General features: G+C 34.7%; 1 protein-coding gene across 5 annotated transcripts; it reads right to left on the bottom strand.

The window, feature by feature from the left end:
* Positions 1 to 941: 941 nt before the first annotated feature.
* Positions 942 to 23,116, bottom strand: PNISR (PNN interacting serine and arginine rich protein). 5 transcript variants are annotated; one of them, XM_037145476.2, is made up of 13 exons: positions 23,014 to 23,116; positions 17,433 to 17,512; positions 15,240 to 15,358; positions 13,640 to 13,828; positions 12,059 to 12,282; positions 10,476 to 10,647; positions 8,946 to 9,136; positions 7,052 to 7,189; positions 5,841 to 5,940; positions 5,044 to 5,097; positions 3,820 to 3,990; positions 1,520 to 2,606; positions 942 to 1,280 (listed from the first exon to the last, which is right to left on the bottom strand). In XM_037145476.2, exons 3-13 carry the CDS (start codon positions 15,325 to 15,327, stop codon positions 1,250 to 1,252), a joined length of 2,445 nt encoding a protein of 814 aa, XP_037001371.2. In that variant the 5' UTR covers positions 15,328 to 15,358; positions 17,433 to 17,512; positions 23,014 to 23,116; the 3' UTR covers positions 942 to 1,249. The 5 variants fall into 5 exon arrangements, with proteins under 5 accessions (XP_037001371.2, XP_037001372.2, XP_037001373.2 ...); XM_037145477.2 differs by having other exon boundaries at positions 15,240 to 15,354; XM_037145478.2 differs by lacking the exon at positions 17,433 to 17,512.
* Positions 23,117 to 23,541: the final 425 nt, after the last annotated feature.

The raw sequence follows: 23,541 nt of genomic DNA, 5'->3' as shown, positions 1-23,541 counted from the left end.
AGGTACAAGAGCACACTATACAAATCTATTTTCTACCTTTGTTTTGAGGAAACACTGATCTTGGCAAAAATCTGGCTTATTTTAAATGAATTATTGCTGGTAAAAAGGCATACTTTAAAACATTTCTGTGACCTGCACCTGCACTTTTCTCTGTAAGATTTAAAAGCATTTGTTTTCAGAGATTTATCTGACTATTGTGGTGTAAGTGAATAATCACATAAAACAAACCCTGAAAGCAGTTGAGCATTAAAATGCCTGTGGAGCCTTCATTTTATTCATAAGTTATGATTGCCTTAAATGGCTAAACCACTCACTGAGCCTAATTTTAAGAAACTGAGAAAACCAAATCATTTCAGTGTTGTGAAACTGACACAAGCCTGCATAAAAGAGCATTCCTCCACTGAGCTGAGGTCATATTATACTTTAAAAATGTAAATAAATATATTGAACTGTGAGTCTTATTTCTATAATAACCCCCAAAGTGCTTAAAATATGCTTCTATAACAGAAGTGGGTAACTGCAGAATATATTTCCAGACCTGACTATTAGTGTCAAACACAATCATTCCTTATAAGTAACTTTGATTGGTACACTGGCTCAATTGAATCCAGCAATTTCATTTTACAGGAGTGAACCATACTTTATACACAGAGAATATATTACTTGAAAATCCCCCAAATAGCAAAAGTTTAGAAAGCTGTCAAGTGATTCCAAATAAAAAGTAAAGGTCTGTTTCTGGCCCTCTTCCACACCCTTAAAGTAGGAATTTGACAAAAATCCACGGGTACAATTTACAAGCTTTGACAAACTATTGAGATAAAACCATTTTCTTTGGGGCAAATGGGAGGAAGTACCTTTAAAACTTGTTATACAAAGTTCCAGCTGCCTTTTTATAAAAGTACGTTCCTTAGAATAAAATCATAAAATTAAGGTGCAAGAGGTTAACAAAAATGAACTAAAGAGCTTTATTGACATCACAGTACATTCGAGAATAATTTTAAGAACATTACAGCTGAAAGAGAATGGCATGTTTATAGTCTTACTGTGCACTATTTTTTGAAAAAAAAAAAAAAAAAGTAATACAAAGAAATCCTAACTTGAAGCAGCATTTGGAAAAAGTATACCTATATACAGATAAAAAGAAAATTCTGGTTTCACCTACACAGCCACAATGTGCCTCTATAATGAGACAAGCCCTTAAAACTCATGGAATTTTTTAAACATCATGGCATTCTTGCCACATCATTCCTCAGCGTTTACGACGGGGAGGAGTTGTTGATCTGCAAAAAAAAAAACAGGGAAAAGACAAAATTTAAAAATAAAAATGTATTTTAAACTAAAGAATGCAATTTTTAAATAAATAATATCATATAAGACTTCTAAAATTACTTAAAACTATGATCATTTATCAAGTACCAAACTGAGTTTATTAAAGAGAGAGAGAAAGGACACTTTCAACTTTGAATAAATTCAGTCAAATTTTTAAAAATCAGACAAAATACTTTAAAAAGTATACTACCTTGATCGGGACTTAGACTTGTGTTTGCGGCTTGCCTTCTTACCAGACCTTTGAGATTTCTCCATGGATCGCGATCGACTATGTTTAGGCTTCTTAGCCTTCTTTTCTTTGCTACTTCCTGGAGATTCAGAACTGCTCCTTCCACTAGAATCAGAGCCTGAATGTTTTTTACTATCTTTGGTAGTACTTTTCTTATTATCCTGTCTTGAATCATGTCTAATAATTTTAACAGAAATAGAACCACTCCTAGAGAATGTTCTTTCACTTTCTCGTTTCCTTTTTAACCTATCATCCTGACCACTAAACTTAAAATCTTTTTCTTCCCTTTTTTGTTTCTCTTTTCTTTTATCCTGTTCACGCTCTCTTTCTTTGTCTTTCTTTTTCCTATCTTTATCTACACTTCGACTCCTCTCTTTTTTCCTCTCTTGTTCTTTAGCCTCACCTTTATGTTTATGACTGCTCCCACTAAGATTTCCACGTTGATCATCAATTTTACGCCTATCTCGACTCCTACTGCGACTGGATCGATTGGTTCGCCTATCCCTTGAGCGACTTCTACTTCTACGTCTCTCTCGGGAAGGACTCCGATTTCTCCGTCTTTCTCTTTCAATGCTATTTCTATTAGATCTCCTCCTATCTCTAATCTTTATTCTAGCCCTATTGCTGTCTATTTTAATTCTGCGAGAATAACTTCTACTCCGACTACGTCTACCTTTAACTGTTGGAGATCTACTCCTACTATGTCTCTTTTTCCTTTTAGGAGAAGAAGATCGAGAAGATGTGCGACTACTACCTGAGCTAGAGCTGTATGAAGAGCTAGAGACAGTACTACTAGTGCTACTAGTTCTGCTATTGCTACTGGAACTACCACTACTAGAACTTCCTGATCTACTTCGTCCTTGTTTCTCTTTTTCTTTATGATCTTTTTTTGGTTCTAAAACTGACGTAGTTTCATTTGGAGTTCTTTTCTTTTCATTAACCATATCACCATCTGTTTCTCTTGCTTCTAGTAATGATAAACTATTTTGCTCTTTATGGATAAATTCGTTCATCTCTTTTGTAACCCTTTCAGTTTGCTGTTTTTCTTCTGAAATAGAAAAAACAAAAATAGTAAGAAAAGTCAAATGTACAATGAAAAACTCCCATACTACCAAACTATAACAATAAAGCAAGCCACATAAGCAATGCCAAATTTTCTAGTAGGTACATTAAGAAAGTAAAAACAGGTAAAAATAATTTTATGGAACATAAAAAATTATTTCAATGTGTAATCAATTAAACAGAATACCAAAATAGCTTTTTTCACATAAAGTCTTTAAAATTTAGCATATACATTAAATCTACAGAACATTTCAAGTTGGGTTAGCTATATTTCAAAAGCTTAATAGATACATGTGGTTAGCTAATCTGGAAAGTATAACCACAAAGTATCAAGGTATAGAGAGGTACATGTGAAGCAAGTAAGAAAAAAAATTTCCACCCTAGCTGGTGTGATTCAGTGGAATGAACGTCAACCTGTGAACCAAAGGGTCACAGGTTCAATTCCCAGTCAGGGCACATGCCTGGGTTGTAGGCCAAGTCCCTGATGGGGGGTGCATGAGAGACAACCACACATCAATATCTCTCTCCCTCTCTTTCTCCTGCCCTTCCCCTCTAAAAATAAATAAATGAAATCTTAAAAAAAAAAAAAAAGAAAAAAAAATTTCCCTGTTGTCCAATAAGGCAACTTACAGGTACTAAATAATTTGTAGGAATTTTTTGGCTGCAAACTCTTAATAATTACCTTTCAAACTGTCCCAATAAGAATTTTCAAAAAAGAAATTCTAAATAAATATTCTTTCACTGTTGCTATATAAACTTAAGAACAGTACTTATTATAGTAGTTTACACATCCTTAATTATCCTAGCTACAAATTACTTTTCAACAGTAATTTGAAACATACATATTTATCCCATAAATACAAACATATTTATCCCATTTCAAAAGTCTTTTTTTCATTTTAAGAACTTTAACAAGAAGTTAAAATATACTGAAATACTTAATTTACAGGCCCTGAAATTAATCCCTCCCAAGTTTCCCTTACCTTAACTATCTATTTTGAATACCACAATTAATTTTGCTTATATATTTGATAAAGACTGAAAATGAACAAAAAAACCCCTCAGTTTCAGTTACATCCCACATTATTTATAATCTGGCCTCAATTCCATCTTTTGATATTTTAAGTTGGTTCAAAAATAAACAAACAAAAACAAACAAACAAAACTGGACAAAAATTAAGTGAATCTAAAAGATGTACCTTCCATCTGTTTATCATGTAACAGCTGCTGTTCTTTTTCTTTTCTCCAAAAAGCTTCCTGTTTTTGCCGGATTCGGTGCCGTAATTCCTCATCATCAGTGTCAGATGACTCAGAGCCTCTGTCACTCCTTTCATCTTCACTGTCTCCTGATCCATAACCACCCAGTCCACCTGTGTGCATAAAGCCCAGTCTATCATATGGAAAAATCATTCTGTGCACTAAAAACTTTTTAAGGTTTGAGAAGAAAGCTCATTTCTTTTTTTCATTGCATTTTGTTGGAAGACTATGTTTATTCGGGGTGGGGAGAAGTATAAATTCCAATGCGTAAGGAGTTCATAGACCTCTTCATGAAAATTGATACCTTATTCTTTCTGTAATATTTCATGTATTTGTCATAAAGGAATCACGATAATGGCTTTGTTTTAATGTCCATGCTAACCAATAAAACCATTTAATAGGGCAGTAACAAAGCCTCACTAAAGCACAATCAATTTGACTACCTTAAAATTTATGAGGATCCTGAAAACAGTTTTACAATTTACTTTTTTGTTGTTCAAAGCTTAGAAATCCCAGGTATTATGCTAAGTTTTTTTTCTCAAAAAAAAAAAAAATTAGAATACTGTAATTCTGACTCTACAGAAATAATACAAGGCTAAAACTACTCCCCACCCTGAAATGATCTAAATAGTAATAACAAAACCACATGGGCATTTGGTTCTAGCCATTTCTGTTGATCCTCACAAAGATTAATTTGAAATGAAGATATGGGAAAGGCAAATTCAAGTTTTTATATACCTGATAATACATCATGCAAATAACAAATTATGAACACATCATTACTCTTCTAATATAAGATAAATCCTTTCCTCTGCGGTAAACCTGACTTGCTGTAACACAATCTAAATAAGGATCCTTAATAGTATTACTAGATAGGCTTTTCTCTAAGGCATGTATGCAATAATCTTGAAAGTGAGCTTAAATACTATCACGACTAAATTATAACTTGCCTCAATAAATTATGCATGTCACATTTATAATAATCTCACTGTGACTGCTACAGTCAAAGAAAAAATAGGCAATCGTTTAGAAACTGATATAACCCTAAAACCTAGGTTTTATAAACTAAGTAGGAACAGTACAGTTTCAAAACAGAACATGTAGAGAGACAAGGTAAGTATGATTTTTCCCTCTAAGGCCCTCTCACAAGTAAGGAAAACACTTACCGAGTCCAGTGAGGGAAGCCAGTGCACTGGACTGTGCCAGCTGTTTTGCAGGAGCTTTGTATCACATCAACAACAGGAACAACATGTTAACACAAATAGCCACGATTTCATAGTCATGAGAGTCTATGGTATTGTTAAATCTACTACTATTGCTGCTTCTTGGGGAGAGAAGAAACATTAAAAACATAACATTCATTTTAAACCAGTAGCATGTCTGGCCTTGAAAATATAATTCTGATGTGAGCTGAAATTGGTTTGTAATTAGAAAAAATGTTGACAGCATATTGTTATTTTTATTTTTGAGGTATGGCCCATAATTTAAATTTTGCTTTCAGTATATTTTTTAAGTGTTACTAAAAATGTGGGGCTGGGTGGGAGAATCACTAGCTTCTGCAAGAATTGTAAGTGGTAAACTGTGAAAACACTAAAGGTTCATAATTCAATTCATTAGTAAAACTAAATTGCATTAGAAGTTATACACCAATGCCATGGTATCTATAAAAAATATCAGGTGAAATTAATTGAACATCAAGACTCTTCCACAATACATTTTATAGAACAACAGCATAATTAGTAATTTGTGCTCAGATAGACTGAATAAAACAAAAATACTTGTGTAGTTGTAATATGGTGCCTATAAATCTAAACTTTCCCAAAGAGTAAAACATGCAAGAAGAGAATTCCAAATATCGTCTAGTTATTTCAACAAGGACAACAATGACAAAAAAAGAGTCCAAAATAGCCACCAAAACCAAAGCACCCCCAGAAAAACAAAGCTAAGAACACCCACAATATACCTTTAGTTGCTTTCCGGTGGGCATCTTTGGCTACATAATAAATTTCTTCATCTGTGACATCCAGTAGAATTTCAGTCAGAAGCATTTTTGTCAGTAACATCTAAGAGATATACGTTGTTTCTAATTTATTACTATAGTTACTGGTACAGTTTGACATTTTCAAAAAAAAATTAAAAGGCAAACCCACTGTATAAAACATTTTCAGAAATGAGATCACATCAGCCATTCCAAGGAATAGAGTATCTTGAAAATTGTTCTAAAATATCAAAACTTTTTTAAAAATTTCAAAATCATATGAATTAAAGGAAAAAAGTGACCTTATTTGTATAGAGATACTGAATTCTAACATGGGAGATGAAGCATTTTAGAAGTCCCTATTAATAAAAATTTCCACAGGTGTTTTAAGTTGAAAGAAGTATCCTTTCATTTAATATTAATAGTAAGCAGTTCAACACTAGCTTCTTAACTCAGAAATTCACATTAACCCTCAGCTCAAAAGTAAAATTTGAGGGGAAATAAATAAGGAAAAACCAGTTATTTAACTTCATCAGATAAAGTCCCTTTTTTCTTGATTGCTGTGATACAAAGTAGTACGACAGACTTGAAATAGAACTGGATTCTCTGGGCTCCAGATCACAGTACTCATCTATTAAAATGAGAGTATGCTGAATAAGCATCTGTTAAATACATCCCAGAGATCACTTGTTTTTCATTATGAGAAATGCAGCATTTTTTATTCCCAATCTCAGAAAAATGACCAAACAAACTTCAGATATTAAGGCTTTGAGAAACCATGCAATGAGGAAATGTTTAACAATGTTCCCACCCAATGCTTCCTAAACTTATTTTATCTGAAGTCTTTTAATCATTTCCAGTATTTAAAAAACACAGTTTAGAAAATAATAGCTATGTTCTCTTGGGTCTCATATAGTAAAATACTGTTTAATTACAACACTGGTATTAGGAAATGTGCTTAATAACTGCTTTATAAGCTGTGATTTCACATTATAAATGTTAACCTGGATTTTGCAGACATTACTGCCCAGCAAATCTATACATTAATATAACTGTTTCATAAGCTCTCAGTTTAAATGTTCAAGATACCAACCAATAGTTTTAACAAATTGTAAACAAAATAAATCCTGTAATATAATGTTTTATGTCAACTATACCTCAAAAAAATAATTAAAAAAAGAAATTTACATTTTTACCATTTGATACTCTTTCTCTTCTTCAGTCATCTCTGGTTCACTTTGCTCTTCTTGAGGAACTGGAGATGGACTTCTGGTGACTTTTCCACTGCTTGCAGCCTCAACATTTTCAGCATCTTCATCTTCCTCATCACTATCCTAAAAAAAGTAGCATTATGTGTATCCCAAATTCATGCTTATAATGTAAAAATCACTATCTTGCCCATCCTACTTTAAAAGCCCAAGTTAAAAAGTCTATGAATAAACAGATATATAAAAATGAAATTTCTCTCTAAATTGTATTTTTGTATGACATTTCATTTGGTAAAGTGCTACCTGAGAGTAAGATTATAAGATGGCTTATGAGAGTCAATTATTTTAATTATTTTTCTATTTAATTTTTTCCTCAGTCAATTTTGAGCTTATTTTATAAATACCCAGAAACACATCATGCCCAGAGACTGACTTAATTAATATCCATTATATATGACAACTGAAATGAATGATTTGAGAACTTTGGGTAAATGAACCACAATCATAGGGTCTACTTCAGATGGAAGAAAAGCCAGCAGTTTGCCTGACTCTGTATGAGTGTTAGGTTTTTAGTAATCCAAACAATGTACCTTAAAGAGGGGACTCTGCTTTAGGCAAAGAAGTATTCCAAAGTCACATTTAGCAATCCTACTAAGGAAAAGTTAGGTGACCACCTAAATACTACTATGGCAACATCATGTAAGCCAGGAGAAGAATTCATGTAACATAAGCCCAAAGGCATCCGGGAGGAGGATAATCTCCAATTTTTTTACCTTAAAAAAAAAACACCAATTCTAGAAATTAACTATTTCAAGTAAAGATTTTTTTAATTTTTAAGGTAAACTTTAACAGTGGTTGTCTGTAGTTTATTTTGTAATACCCAGAACAAAGAATACATTTTTGGCATGATCCTTTGTAAAAATAAAGGTAATTTATGGCATTTATGGAATTTAAGCAAAATCAATGTCTTTTTAAATCCAGTTACCTTGCTGTCCATGAGATTTATTTTTGAAGCAGAAAATGGCCTTGGAAGGAAGACCCATCTCCTAAGTGGGATATAAGCCAGTGTTGTGACTATCCTACCAGCTAGAAGCACATTACTGCTAAATTAAAAAACTCCTAAGCCACTCTTGCCATCTAACTGATGAAGATTTAAATATTTAAAACTTTGTGTTACTTTCAGTGTGTATGTCAAAAACTATAAAGGCTATTATATCCTCTTGTATAAGTAGTTATTTATTTAAATATTTTATTTATTTATTTTTTAGACAGAGAAGAAAGGAGGGAGAAAGAGTGAGGGAAACATCAGTGTGTGGTTGCCTCTCAAGTGACCCCTACTGGGGACCTGGCCTGCAACCTAGGCATGTGCCCTAGACTGGGAACTGAACCAGTGGCCCTTTGGTTCGCAGGCAAGCTTGAAATCCACTGAGCCACACCAGCCAGAACACAGTATAAGTATTTATTTAAATGTTCAAAAAGGCAGATCTATTCTCTAGTGCCATTTTAGCTTAGCTTTGTTTTAGAAAACACCACTAGGGAGTTAACTGTACCAAAACAAAAGAATATAGATGTTGCCCTAGCCTGATAGCTCAGGTGATTGAAGCATTGTCCTGACCCACCAAGAATACAAATGTTTGTCAAGGTAAAATCTATCATGCATCCCACTGAATAATTCCTCTCCAGAATGAAATGTTTCATAAACTCAATGCCCCCTTTCTCCTTACTCTACGCTCAATAACATACCCGATATAAAAACATAATCCCCAATATAGTTGCAAAAAGTAATCTCAGGAACATTAATATTTTTCTATAGACTAAAACATTTCAATAACCCTTTCATATGAATATCAAATGGAGTTTCAGGTCCAGGGATTCTACTTACAAATTTACTTCTCTGAGGTAAACGAGGGCCATCACCTCCTTCAGTATCTTCTATAGTCTTCTTTTCTTTTTTGGACAACTGTGAACGTTGTTGTTCCATTCTTTCTTTCTCCAACTTCTTTTGCTTTTCACGTTCCATTTTCTCAAGACCTTCCCGAATCCAGGCTGGAAGAGTCCTACGTTTTACTGCATCTGTTTCACATAGGAAAAAGAAAATCTGTAAGTCAATTAGGTAAAAATCAAATGTATATCCTTATTCCTGAATTTCCACAAACTTGTGAATAAATTCTTTAGAGAAAGAATGCTGGTGCCACTTGAGCGCTTCTAACAAATACTATCATTATCATTGTCCAGCAAAACAGTGGTAACAAAAACAGCCCATTAAACATCATGCTTTTCTTTCAAATACTTTTAATAGCAGCATAAATATTGTATTAATGTTTACAATATGCCAAGGCACTAGAAAGCACATTAAACCATCATCTCAACCGTAAAAAAAAAAAAAGCCATATATAACCACTACCATTGCTTGATCTATTTGCAAATGAGAAAACTGAGACCCAAAGAGATTAAGAGATGTGCTCAAGGTTACCAAGCCAGTAAGTAGTGATATTTCAGAGCAAAACTTACACTACACCGCTTCCTAAAATGTCAAGACAGAAGAGTCAAACAAGTCCATTTTCACACTGAAAATTCATTTAAACAGTATTCCATTGGAATACTTTTTAATTTATTCCATTGTTACAAAAGAAATAAGTTTCCCTAAAATGTCTACTCTGTGATAAGACTTAAATGTTCTGGCCCATTAACTGCTACATTTGGATTTCTAGATGTATAGTAGCATAAATATATAATTTATCATCAGAAATTATTATTATCAGTTAGTTCTAATATGTTACTTAAGAAATGAAATTTTCGCCCTGGCTGGATAGTTCAGTTGGTTAGAGCGTCGTCACAATACGCCAAGGTTGCGGGTTCAATCCCTGGTCAGAGCACACACAAGAATCAATAAATGAATGCATAATTAAGTTGAACAACAAATTGACGTTTCTCTCTCCCTTCCTCTCTCTAAAAATCAATAAATAATTTTTTTAATGAAAATTTCTATAAAATACTTATGAAAAGTGAAATAACAAAAAGAAAATTAATCTGGCACCAGTATATCAGATGAACTGAGAGTAGAAAGAAACCAGAGAGAAAAAGTAGGTTTTAGGGGAAAATGCCCAGATATTGGCATAATGTAATCAAACAGTGAGAACAATAGAGATTAAAATGCTATGGCCGTGATAAATTTATATCTTATCACCAAATCTATGTTTAAAGGTAAAGATTTATTTTAAAGAAAATTAAGCATTTAATATTTTAAACAAATCTTTTCTTTGAAATTTTAAGGTTTATGTCTATAAAATAGGTTTTAAAGTATCAATTTCTAACATATCAGAGGTATTAGAACAATTTAAGAAAATAAAAAATCCTTTTTATGTGATCAAGAAATCATGCCAACTGTGGTTCACTAAACTTAAATAGCTACCAATTTGTGGAGGCTCCTGCTTCACAGGAAGTGTAATAGGTGAACGCTGCCGATCCCTGAATGATGATGGCCTTTCTCTTCGATTTTGGGGAGGTGCCGGAGGTCCTGGAGGTCCTGGTTGCCAATAAGGAGGATGAAATCCACCTTGCGGTGGACCAAAAGCAGCCCCATGCTGAAAGAGTATTGCAGTTTATTTTTCTTCACATTAATACAATATACACTCTGGGACACACGTGTGTTATGAACTGGGACAGTAGAAATCCATGTGTGCAGCAAATCCAAGAATTCCACAGTCCTAATACCCACCAATATTTCTATAACCCCAAGAAACCAGGCTAACTTTTCTTAAGAAAAATATTTTCTGCCTACAAAAATGCTAGAGCCATCAAAATCCAGAGGATACACTATTTTCAAGAAGCAAAGAAAAAAATATATTTGAACTTTTTCATTCCATATCCATTTATTAACTAATCCTTTCACTACCAAAAAGTCAAAATGTCGATTTTTCTGTAACTAGATAATACAGGAAAAAAATTTTAAACCAATTTCAACTTTCCAGTGCTTGTGAATTTAGGTTATTTCTATAATCTTGCAAGAAATAGCTATTTTAAGCAAAGATCAAAGTTAATGAATCATTATATTAAATATATTTAAATTTACCATTTTCAGAGGCTTTTCTAAGCCAGTTGCTAAAAGAGTTCTTTGTCTTTTTAGCCAGGGGATGTACCAAGCAAATATGGTACAAGCAGAAAGCTCCCTGCCACAAAAACTACCATATCCATATATCAAGTATGAGTACGCAACAAGTATCTGAACATGTATGAATAAGATGATTACTGTCTCAGGGTGACTACTGTTTATATTTATGTTCATTACCCATATAATTAGTAAAATAATAAAGTTTTATTTTTCAAAATTTTAAATTATGATAGCTTAGTTTATAAGGTAATAATTACAATTTCAAAATTACACCTAGCATTTACAATTTAAGGGTAGAGCCTGGCAGAGTGGTTTGAGAAAATGACGACACTATTCTCCATAGAGTTCTATGTCCCTAGGAATGAATTAGATGCTCCAAAGGAAATTGTGTACAATTCCATTAACAAACATGTTACGTTAAAATGGAAAAAAAAGACAACACTAGGATAACTTTACACAGCAGAAGGGACTGCATTTAGAAAATCATCTACATTCTTCATGTCTTAACGATAATTTTATTGATAAATAATGTATTCAGTTACTGTGCATTTTCTAAACTTTATTGAACATTTAAATATACCATTTTGAAGTTATAAATCAGAAAACAAAACATAACTCTTGCACTTACAGATCTTCATTTTATCCAAAATTTTCCCTAATGATCCTTTATACCACTTTCCTAAGCAAATCACATACACACACAAAAAATCTAAATGATTTTAATACTCAAAAACTGGTAACTTTTCTGAGACATATTATGCACTTATCTGCATAAGACTGAAAAGTGAAACACATATCTCAGGTACTCTTTCTTGGTGAGACAAACGTCCAAAGAATGGATTATGTGCACATCTATAATATTAAAGCAACAAAATATCTTTCACCTGATAGTCAAACTGGTTCACTGGGCCCACTGCAAAATTATCGGGTGGTCCACCAAAGTTGTGATTGTTCTGGTTAAAAATATGCCTGTTGTCAGGGGCAAATTCCCCACTGTCCTGACTGTTGCTGTCTTCAGAAGGAGGAACAATGTCCATTGGGCCTGGTGTTGGTGGCATCCATGGCTGATCTGGAGGGGGATGTGGGGGTTGCTGATGCATTCCCCATTCTATTTAGGATTTAGGCATAAAAACATTCAACAGGGAGTTATAACAAAATCAACACAAATTTTTTAACTCTCAAGAAAGCTCAGTAAATAAATGAATATACACATCATGACTTCATCAAATTCCTTTTGTGTTTCTTAAAAATAAGCAATGAATTAATCTAAGAAATAATTTATATGAGCTAACTCCACTTAAATCATATCCTAAACAAATGAAAACTAGATACCCAAAATTATCTTTAATAAATGTAACAAAATCCAAAGCAATTTTTTTTGTTGAACTTTTCTATTTCTGTTCAGTAACAACACCATAAAAATAATGCTTAAGGATTTTATATAACTTCTTTCTTCCATGAACACATTTATCCTCACAACATCCCTGTGAGGTAGGGAGAAATAGGTATTATTTTTGCCAATTTCGGGGGGGGAATTGAGGCACACAGCAATAATTCACTTGCCAAGGTCACAAAGAAAACCAGTAGAGCGAAGTTTGGGGAAGTGGGAATGCTAGGATGAGTTACTTATAAACTTGAACACGGGAACTAAAACATTGTCAAACTTGAGGAAATTTAGCATAGCTTTAAGAAAACTAGAAATGAACTACTCTCATAATAATGAATATAGAAATATTTGTCATACTTTAAAAAATGTTGGTGAATTACTTTCTGAGTTTTCCACTCTTACATTGAGAAACAAAAATAAGTATTAATAGGGAAAGGGAGATATGACTTCACCAATCAACACACTTAAATGTAAGATTCCTCTATAAATAAACTGAAGTGACCATTAAAAATAATAGCACAAGTAATGGAAAACTGAACTAGCATCAAGGAATCTAAATCATACCGTGAAGTAAAAAAGCAAGCAAGCAAGCAAGCAAACAAAACAGATAAAAACTTATGAAAGATCTTCACTATGTGAAAAAAGGGAAGTAAATATGGGTGGATGGTAGGGGCAGAGTATATTTGACAAATTAATTTGTCACATAGTGACACGATTTTTCTTTAGAGACTAGACATATTTTGCTCTGCCAGTCCTGCTTCTGAAAAGGCCAGAGGATGCAACAGAGAGACCATAGAATGCTCTCTTCCCTAGATGCCAAGTGAGGTTTCCAGTGTTCCCAGCCCCTGTCAGCCTAGGAATGAAGAACCAAGAAAATAATCAACTGAGTGCCACAATGCTAGCAGACTGAGTACAGAATAATTTTAACCACAAAATTTCAAGGTCAAATCTAATTAAAACTGCCTATTCTTTAAGCGTTAATATCAAGAAGTCACAAGACTAATAAGCAAATTAAACAATTTAAGTTTAATCTTTTTTTTTTTTTAAAGTCCTAGTTTGGAAAACATAAACAACAAACCTGGTTGCCACATCCTGTTAAAGTTTGAATCCCCTTGAAAATTCCCATGATTGTTTGGACCAGATTCCATTGAAGACATGTCTTGTCCATTTGGCATCATTCCCGGTGGTTGTTCTACCATGCTTTGCTGCCCTGAAGCTTCTCTTTGGGCAATCCAAGCTTGAGCCAATGCAGCCCAGTCAATCTGGCCTAAAAATTTAACAACGCAAAATTTAGCATTCAGAATATAGGAGCTAAAAGAACAGTGCCTCTAAGTAAAACAAGCACCTTGGTAATTCCTTACCAGAGATTTTAGATATTACTGAATATTATCAGCAAAAGGAAACTCAGAAAAGAACCTACATTTGAGGTACAAAGTAAAATAAACTACTTGAGACTTTCTGTAAAGGACTCCCACAAAAACACTCTTAACCAATTAATTTCTAATATTATTAACTCATAAAAAATGTATCCTTTGCACTTTATTGAGGTTTTTTAAAACTCTTTAAAAACAAAAACAAACAAATTCTTCCTCAAATAGGTCCCCTTCAGGCCTACATTGGACCCTGTAAGACCTTGGATGAGTATAGCAACCTATACTTCCTGTTCCTCCTCAGTTACCCTTCTTCAGTTAAGGCTCCCTTCTCTAGTCAAAATATATTTCTAAGCACTTATTAGTCATTCTTTACTCAAAATTCATTGTCCCTAGCAATTTAAAGGTCCTCCTTTCCTTCTCAAGTATCTATACTTAATATTTTAAGATCTAGTATTATTAATAAAGTAAATAAAGTAAAATAAGATAGTTTTTCACATCTCAGTTTAGTAAAGATTAAAAAGATATTCTCATACATTTTGATGGAAACATAAATTGGCATAATCCACATGGAGTTAAACTTGGCAATGTCTATTTAAAACTTTCCAAATATGCAACTGTTATCTAACAAACCTAGTTCTTAAATTTTTTCCTAAGAAAATAACTGAACACATGAATAATTATAGAATTATTTTTAGAAGTAAAAACTATAATCAATCAATTACCCAAAAGTAGATCAATTACAGTATAGTGCTATAATAAAATACTATGTAGTTATTTAAAAAATAGGTTCAGATTAAGCCAATAAAGGTAGGAAAGTAGAAGGGGTCATATCAATGAAACAAAACTAACCATGACTTAAAGCTAACTAATAAATGAGGGCTCCCTATACTGTCTTTCTACATCTATGCTTGAAATGTTGAATAAAGAGAAATGATTTAACATACCATTAACTGACTATCATCTACACAGAATTGAAAGATTCAGAATTAACAACAGAAGTATGCTTTACTTAAATTACATTTAAGAAAGACTTTGCGATCATGTATCATAGAATACATACTTGAAACTTCTATAAACGTATTAACCGATGTTACCTCAATAAACTCAATAAACTTTTTTAAAAAGGGGAAAAAAAGACTCCACTTTCCTTAGGAAAAAAGAACTAGTTTTAAAGATTACATACTAACTATAACATGATCCAATAAACCAATTCCAATTCCATGTCCCTTAATCACATTGACTATTTCCCACTTATCTCCATATATTTTTGCTTGCCCACCCTCCAAATTCAGTTTGTGTCCTTACTTGGATCCTGCTGGTGCTGAAATGACTGCATCCATTGTTGTTGGTTCAAGGGCCATTGCTGCCAAGGCTGTCCTCCTTGATCCCACATCCTGACTTTAAAAATATATTGGATTTTCTACCTTCAACAAAATAAACACAAGTTAAAAATGAGAATGAGAGTTAATTTTAAAAGCTCACATGGAAATTACTACATGATGATACATTTATGTGATCAGAGCTCTAAAATTCTGGTCAATAGGTTGCCAGAGGCAACTGGAATTTTTAGGCTGGCAAGCAAGAGTAGAAAATTTCGTGTGGGCCTGTGAACCAGATGATCATGGTTCGATTCCCTGTCAGGGCACATGCCTGGGTTGCAGGCCAGTTCCCAGCAGGGGCCAGTTCCCAGCAAGGGATGCACCAGAAGCAACCATACATTGATATTTCTCTCCTTCTCTCCTTCCCTTCCCTTCTAAAGATTAAAAAATAAAAAATAAAAAAAAGTATAAAATTTCATGTTAATACTGATGTCAGAGTGTGGTGGTAAGCATCAAATCAATTTAGCTCAAAAAGGGAAAAAAAAACTAATTTCACCCCAGTATAAATTTCTTTAAATATAATTACTTTGAAAATAGTAAGAAAAAATGTGATTTAATCTCCCTCAACCAATACTCCTTGAAGAAAGAAACCAAATAGTCCTAGCCAATGAAGGAAAACCATTCCTCATAAATAATTACAGCTAATTAAAGCTTAAAGTAGAATATTTTTAAAACTGTCATATTGCCAATCATAATAAAACGATTCAGACTATCTTAGAAAAAAAGTAATAGGAAATCACAATTCAACGGTTGTGGAAATATCATCATACAGATTTAATAATCTGTAATGGTGTCTCCCCATGAGATACATTATGTCCCCAGAATTACTATAAATATTTTCACCAAAAATGTTTAAATGAATCCAATCAAGCTTTTCAATCTCACTTCTAGTGTGAAGGGACTATAAGTGGACAAAGGAATGAGAGAAACAGTATCAAAAGAAACAAATAAATCCAGCAAGTAGATAGTTTACAAGACCAGGTACCTTTAATACGAAAAAGATAAGGGGAGAGAATATATAAGTATTCTAGATAATGAGTATGGGGGAGGAGGGGGTCTCACATTAGTTTACCTTTCCATAAACTAGTTTGAAAGCCCTCATAGTAAAAATTTTAAATTCCTATACATGCAATATCTTTGTACTTTATCCAACACTGATATACAACCTTGTTCAAAAACCAAGGACACATCTGGTAAAGCAGCATTATATTTCTTCATTTTTGTACCCCAGGGCTTAGTATAAAGTAGACATTAAATACATGTTCACTAAATAAATCCTTCTAGACTGACCCTTTCCTCTGAAAATAAGACAAAAGCCTTACTATTGCAGCATCACAAAAAGTAAAGAAGCCAGATAACATGGGAGAGACACCAACTCTGACAGGACATGGGCTATTATAACTCAGGCTCTTTAGAGTTTACAACTCCACTCTTTGCACCATTTTCAGAATATTTTGTAATTTTATCAATGACAGATGGTGACCTCTCAATTGAAGAACACTGTGAATTAGAGAAGATGCATTCCTTTGCTACCTTGACTTATGAGTCAAGTGTACTTATCTTCTAGTTGCATGAACACAGTCTATTATAATGGCACTTTTAAAATACAGCAAAATAGGCACTAAATAGCACCACAGTAGAGGTCAACAACTGAACTGGGTATCAAATTCCAAGCTAAACACACTTTTTCTTTTGTTCTCTTTTCTTTTTTAAAGATTTTTTTTCATTTTTAGAGAGAGGGGGAAGGAGGAAAAAAGAAAGGGAGAGAAGTATCAATGTATGAGAGATACATCAATCAGTTGCCTCTTGTACATCCCTAACCAGGGGCCGGGCTGCAACCTGGCTGCAATCTGCCCTGACCTTGGAAGGAATCAGCAACCTTTCGGTTTGAAGGCCAGCATTCAATCCACTGAATCACACCAGCCAAATATACTTTTTTCTCTCTTCAGATTGATTTTTGTTCCTCTTCCCCTTCTTCCCCACTCTTCTTTCCAACTATACCTTTAAAATCCTTTAAAAGGTAAATGACTCATTACAGCCTTTGAAAAGTAACTTCAATTATAACTTTAATTAAAAAGCAACAAACCCAGAACAAATATCAACTGCTATATTGACTGACCTCAGAGGTTCACCTTCTGTTTAAAATTTAGATTGAATCATACTACAGCTTGGAAGCATAGCAGCAAGATTACTTATGTCCTGGAAAAAAAAAGGGGGGGAGGGGTGTAAGTTTGCTCTTAGATTATGAAAAATTAGAATAAAAATAAATTCTGAAGATGTAACATGTAAATGTGATCATCTCTAAATTAATTTGGAACTTTTTCTTCCGCTAACTATAATAAGAAAGTATTTACCATTATAAGGTTAAGGTTATAAGGTTAAGGTAAACAGGCACATCGGAAATGAGAAAGCAATACTTTTCAACATTTTTGCTTTCAAAATATCTTTTTTTACTTACTTGAAAAAATCATTAACAATACAAAACACTGTCAAACAATTTAGGGATTGTCATATATGCCGAGAAAGAAAGAAATATTTGAAAAGAACATCTCATCCACCAGGTATTATTGAGTGGTACAAGCAAAGTAATAAAATGCATTAATTTAAATTTTTCTATGGAATTCTAAGATTAAAAATTAACACCAGAATGTAAAGAACAGACTGTCTCTCACATAGATCCATTTTCTTCCCACTAAATCAACAGCTTTTCAAAGCCAATAGACAAATCTACTCATCTGTTTATATTTCAAAAGGTACAAGTCAGCTTTCTCCACATAGCAGTCACTAAACACCAAATAAATGGTCTGTAGCTCCTTCTTTCTGTTTACTTTTAAAGGTTAATGACAGAGAAGCTGTTGACTTACATTTATGAGAACCAAGAATCTGGCATTAAGAACAGCTTGGTATTTTCCAAAGTTCTAATAGCATATTAGAATTCAATACATAATTTTCCTGTTGTAGGTTGTAAACTCATACAATGCAGACATTATAACTAGCACTATATAGTGCCTACTGCAGTTGTAAGTAGATATGTGCTTAGTATAACCACTTGAATGGTGAAAATGTGTGTACTGACTCCCTACCATTTCCAATACATAGATTTACTTTTCTAGAAATCCCTCTAAACAAAGTTTCTTTTACTTATGTTTAATGGTTTTTATGGGCAACTCTTTCCGTTCTCCTTTTAAGTTTTCTGGTCCTCACATGTTACCTAGACTTCAGAGCACAAGTTCTGATTCATGATACTTATCCATACCACTCACTAGTTGTGTGAATGTGGTCAAATAAACTACTCTGTAATCCTTGACTTTCTCATCTGTAAAATGGAGGACATAGTAAGTGTCTATCTCATAGGGTAATTGTGAGTATTAAACGAGAAATGCCTGAAAACTCAGCACAGGAAGCTTCAATAAGCAGCGGTTAATATTACCAGCAAGATTGTCTTAGCATCATTTTTGATAGCTTTCCTCAAGTTTACAATTAGTAGGGGGAAAGCTGATCAAGCCAACCCATTTCTACTCAATTCCATTTTCTTCTCTGAAAGCAATGCTAAGACTTATCCAGAGTTCATTTTATCTTTGGGGGGGGGAAAAAATCTTTCTGTCCCTATTCTTCATATTGAAGTTTTCATTATTTAAAAAGAAAAAAATTTAAAAATTTCCTACAGAGATTTTTACTTGTATATTTTCAAGAGTTTCATTTGTATTACTTTGTAGCCATCTTTCTGTTAAAACCAACCACTTCTACTTTTACTAAGTTTTCCAAAGCTTTTCTCCCCTGAAGATTTTTTTGAAAGCTACTATTCAAATACAATGTTTCATACACTTAAGCTGAGAAAAATATGGAAAGAGAGGTGAAACTCGGAGAAGTAGAGCAGAATAAAAACATGCAAAGGTAATGAGAGTCAAGGAAGAAGTTAGGAGCTACTTAATAAAATTCCTCAAGTAAATCTGTAGTTGAGAGACTTGATTTGGCTACAGAGGATAAGTGCCAAATGAGGATGTTGGTAAACAGCACCAAATGATTAGTCTTTGGGGAAGAAAATGTAATTCAGAATCATAGTATTTTATCAAAATCATGACCCACTAATTCCACTTCGAGGACTTAAACCATGGATGAAGACCATGTCATTCAAAAACCCACAGCGTGTTTGTAACAGTGAACATTTTTTAGTGATACTCTCGACCAAAGGGCAAAAGGTAAGAGTGAACTATACAGTGGACTCCTATTCAGCCACACAAAAAAATATGGTAGACTTTAAACCCTCAACCAAGGATGTTTTTATCGATTTTAAAGAGAGAAACATTGATGTGAGAAATCTAAATCAGATAGATGCCTCCTCTACATGGCCAGCCAGGAATAGAACCCATAACCTAGCTATGCACCCTGAGGATCCAACCCATAACCTTTTGGTGTATGGGCTGATGAGCCTCCAACCAACTGAGCAACCCAGCCCGCGCTGGTAGATTTTTTTTTTTTTTTAGATTTTATTTATTTATTTTTAGAGAATAGGGAAGGGATAGAGGAAGAAAAGGAGAGACACATTGATGTGCCAGAGATACATTCATCAGTTGCCTCTCGCGCGTCCTTAACTGGGAACCTGGCCCACACCCAGGTATGTGCCCAGACTGGGAATCAAACCAGTGACCTTTCTTGTTTGCAGGACAGCACTCCATCCTGTGAGCCACACCAGTCAGGGCCAGTAGACTTTTATATGCTGAAATATATTGATGTACAAACTGTACGCAGGGCGGAGGCAGTAGGCAGACACTTAGGTGATACAGCATGAATAAAGACATCACTTGAAGTTTTTTTCTTTTTAAGAATGCAATTTCATATAGAAAATTCCAAAATTACATAGCACTCTTAAAAACTGCTAAGCTTGCCTGCCCTGACTGGTGTGGCTCAGTGGAATGGGTGTTGTCCAGCAAACTGAAAGGCTGCCGGTTTGATTCCCTGTCAGGGCACATGCCTGGGTTGCAGCTTCAGTCCCAGGTTGGGACTCCTGCAAGAAGCAACAGATCAATGTTTCTCTCCCCCTCTCTTTCTCTCTCCCTTCCCTTCTCAGCTGCAAAATCAAAGATTTTCAAAAGCACATCTATCCTTTGATGCATACTGTCAAATATTTCTCATATCAAATACAAAGTTTAGAAACTACAAAATGTAATAATCCTCTTCTTCCCTGCCCTTTCAGTCCAACACACCAGATGACTGGCCTCAAAATAAAAATTCATTTGTTCAACTTGCGTTAGGTGGAAATGGCACCAGTAAAGCTAATCTTGTTATTATTTGGAATGCAGTAAAAAATTTTTTTCGCTACTTTATGTGACAAGCATTTTGATATATATTGAGATGCTTTGCAGCTTAACAGAGGTATTTTTTACAAATCAAGAGAATTGGATATTTTGTTTATAGATACCAATGAAAGTGATTATCTGAAAAACAAATGAGAGCAAGAGCCTAAGGTAACAATACCCCAGTACATATCTTACTTCTAATACCATTCTATGACAAAAGGAATCGGGGATCCACAGAGAAAGAGCTGATTCTTAGGACTGGGGGATACAAAATGAGCCTGGAGCATCTTGTAGTACTAGGAAGAAAGTAAGAAAGAAGAAAAGAGGGAGAGGAGAGGGAGAGGAAATGACAGAATGAGAGCATCCCAAAGGGGCACACCAGACAACTGAAAAGAACTCCTAAAAGTCCAAAACTTTAAAAAAAATTTGAGCAAAAAATAAAATAGTACTGAATTATAACACAAATTATGACATAAATGTCTGAGTCCATGTAGATATAAATATATGAAGAATAAATGAGAGGGAAGAGACAAATCTCCCATGCAAAATTCTAACAAATTCTGTAGATACTTGACCCTAAAGGAGGGAGAACATAACTCTCCACTTCTTAAGCATGAACTGTACAAAGGGACTTCCTCCCAATGAGTACAGTAGGGAAGGGAGGAGTGGATACGGAAGAGTAACTTTACAGTGTAGAAACCTGACAAACACTACTTCAAGCAGGTAATCAGGGTCAATCTCAATGGGATAAAATCATTTTATAGTATGTGTCCTTGATACAATACCTCTGTGATCTTCCTCCCCAAAAGCCCTAACACGAGTCTTACCTGAAAAAAGACAAATTTCAATAGCAGGGCATCCTACAATATACCTGACCTGAATATATACTCTTCAAAACTGTCAAGGTTGCTGTATTAATTTGCTAGGCATGGCGTAACAAAGTACCACACACCAGGTAGCTCAAATAACACAAACTTATTTCCTTAGTTCTGGAGGTTAGAAGTCTAAGATCAAAATGTCAGCATGCTAAGTTTCATTCTGAGGCCTCTATCCTTGGTTTGTAGATAAATGCCTCCTCCCTGTCTTTACATGGTCTTCTGTGTCCTAACCTTTTTCTTATAGAGGTACCAGTCATAATGGATTGGGGCCTACCCTAATGAACTTATTTCACTTCTTTTTGGCACTATCTCAAAATAAAGTCATGTTCTGAGATAATGAAGTTAGAACTTCAACGTATAAATTTTGGAGGTACACAATTCAGCCTGAAACAGTCACTGAAAACAAGGAAAGCCTGAGAACGTTTCACGACCAAGAGAAGGCTAAAGACACATGACATATGGTATCCTAAATGGAATTCTGGGTCAGAAAAAGAACATTTGGGTTAAAATTTAGGAAATACGAATAAACACACACTTCAGTTAATAACAATGTGTCAAGATTGTGTCCATTAATAATAATGTGTCCATTAATTGTGCAACGAATGTATCATACTAATGTATGTTAATAGCAAAATAAACTATACGTAACGGAAATTTGGGGTGTTTATATGGGAATTCTGAACTATTTGCTTAATTTTCTGTAAATCAAGAACTGTTCTAAAAAACAAAGTCTATTAGTAAAACAAAAACTAAATATAGAGTCCTAAGAACACCTTAAAAAACATTTACTTTCCCTACACTTTACAACGCAGTCCAACGAATGAATCTTTACAGTGTTCTGGTTTTTACGGTTGTGCCTTGCTGCTGTCCAATCAGAAATTCCAAGCTTATTTTGCTCTTCTATTAAACCACCACCAACAATCAAAATTTGTCAAGTGCCCCAGATGTTCACATCACTGTAATCCACCACAGGATAGTACAACTGAAATATCAGACACTTCCTCTTTCCCTCGTGAAGCTTAACAGATAATGTCCATCACCGGATAAAAAGAAAAATACAAACTAAGGAACCCAATTATAGTTTACAGGACGTAGGTGTCCTTGGCTGCGCGTGCGTAGTCTCAGCTGCACAGCGCAAAAGGTCCAGATCCGGGCCCTCCGCCTCCTCCGCCCCATTGCATCCCCCTCCCCACGAGGAGTTCCCAGTGCGCACGCGCAGTGCTTAACGGCGGGTCAGGAACCCAAGAATCGGTCCCTTCCCACCCGAGAAGAAACTCCCACAGTTAAGAGGAAGGGGTCGTGAGCGCTTTCCTTCATGGGAGCAATTTCTTTTAACCGAGAGGGCCGTTCTGATTCACCAAAAGTCAGACCGCCACCGCGGCTTTGAGGGAATGAGGTTCCAGCGGTCGCGCCAAACAGTGTACGCAGCTTACGTGTTTTAAGTTATGCTACCTTCACCACAGAAACCATGATAGTTGGAATGGCCCGGCAAGTTCCCACGCATAACGGCCCTTCCACCACTTACCCACTGTGGTTCCGGGACACTGTTCTTGCCACCGTTTCTGTAATATCTCTCCAACCCTTTCGATGCTTCTACTTCTTCAGGAACAAGACAAGATGGCGCCTGAGCAATCTCACCCGGAAGTGATAACAACAACATCCGCTGGTCATTTGAAGGCATTTGGTCCGGGCATCCTGATGTTTGAACGCATAACTGTACCCAGTTTACTTGTTTCTGCGCCATTTTTGTTACGGGCAACACAACCTGGACTCTGTAGTACACACCGTGCAAGTGTCTGAACATTCCTGCATATTAATCTTAATGTAGCCAGTGCCATACCCGACCCATTTTCATCTTTAATTGGGCAGAAAGTCAAGAACTTAAGTGTGCTATACAGAGCCCCTGAATTTTTTTACTTGAACAACGCGATCCCCCTCAAAAAGGTGGGTAGGTTCTTCACTAGGAAAACTAACTTCGGCAAAGGGGGTTGAGTTTGTGGCGCTAATTCAGACTACGGAGGGACCAAAGGGGTCAAACTGAATAACTGGCAGG

This window comes from Artibeus jamaicensis, unplaced genomic scaffold (genome assembly GCF_021234435.1).
Source record: "Artibeus jamaicensis isolate MK-2021 breed Jamaican fruit bat unplaced genomic scaffold, CSHL_Jam_final contig_387, whole genome shotgun sequence".
Classification (NCBI taxonomy): domain Eukaryota; kingdom Metazoa; phylum Chordata; class Mammalia; order Chiroptera; family Phyllostomidae; genus Artibeus; species Artibeus jamaicensis.
Note: the sequence above shows the minus strand (reverse complement) of the source record. Positions and strands in the feature narration are given on the sequence as shown.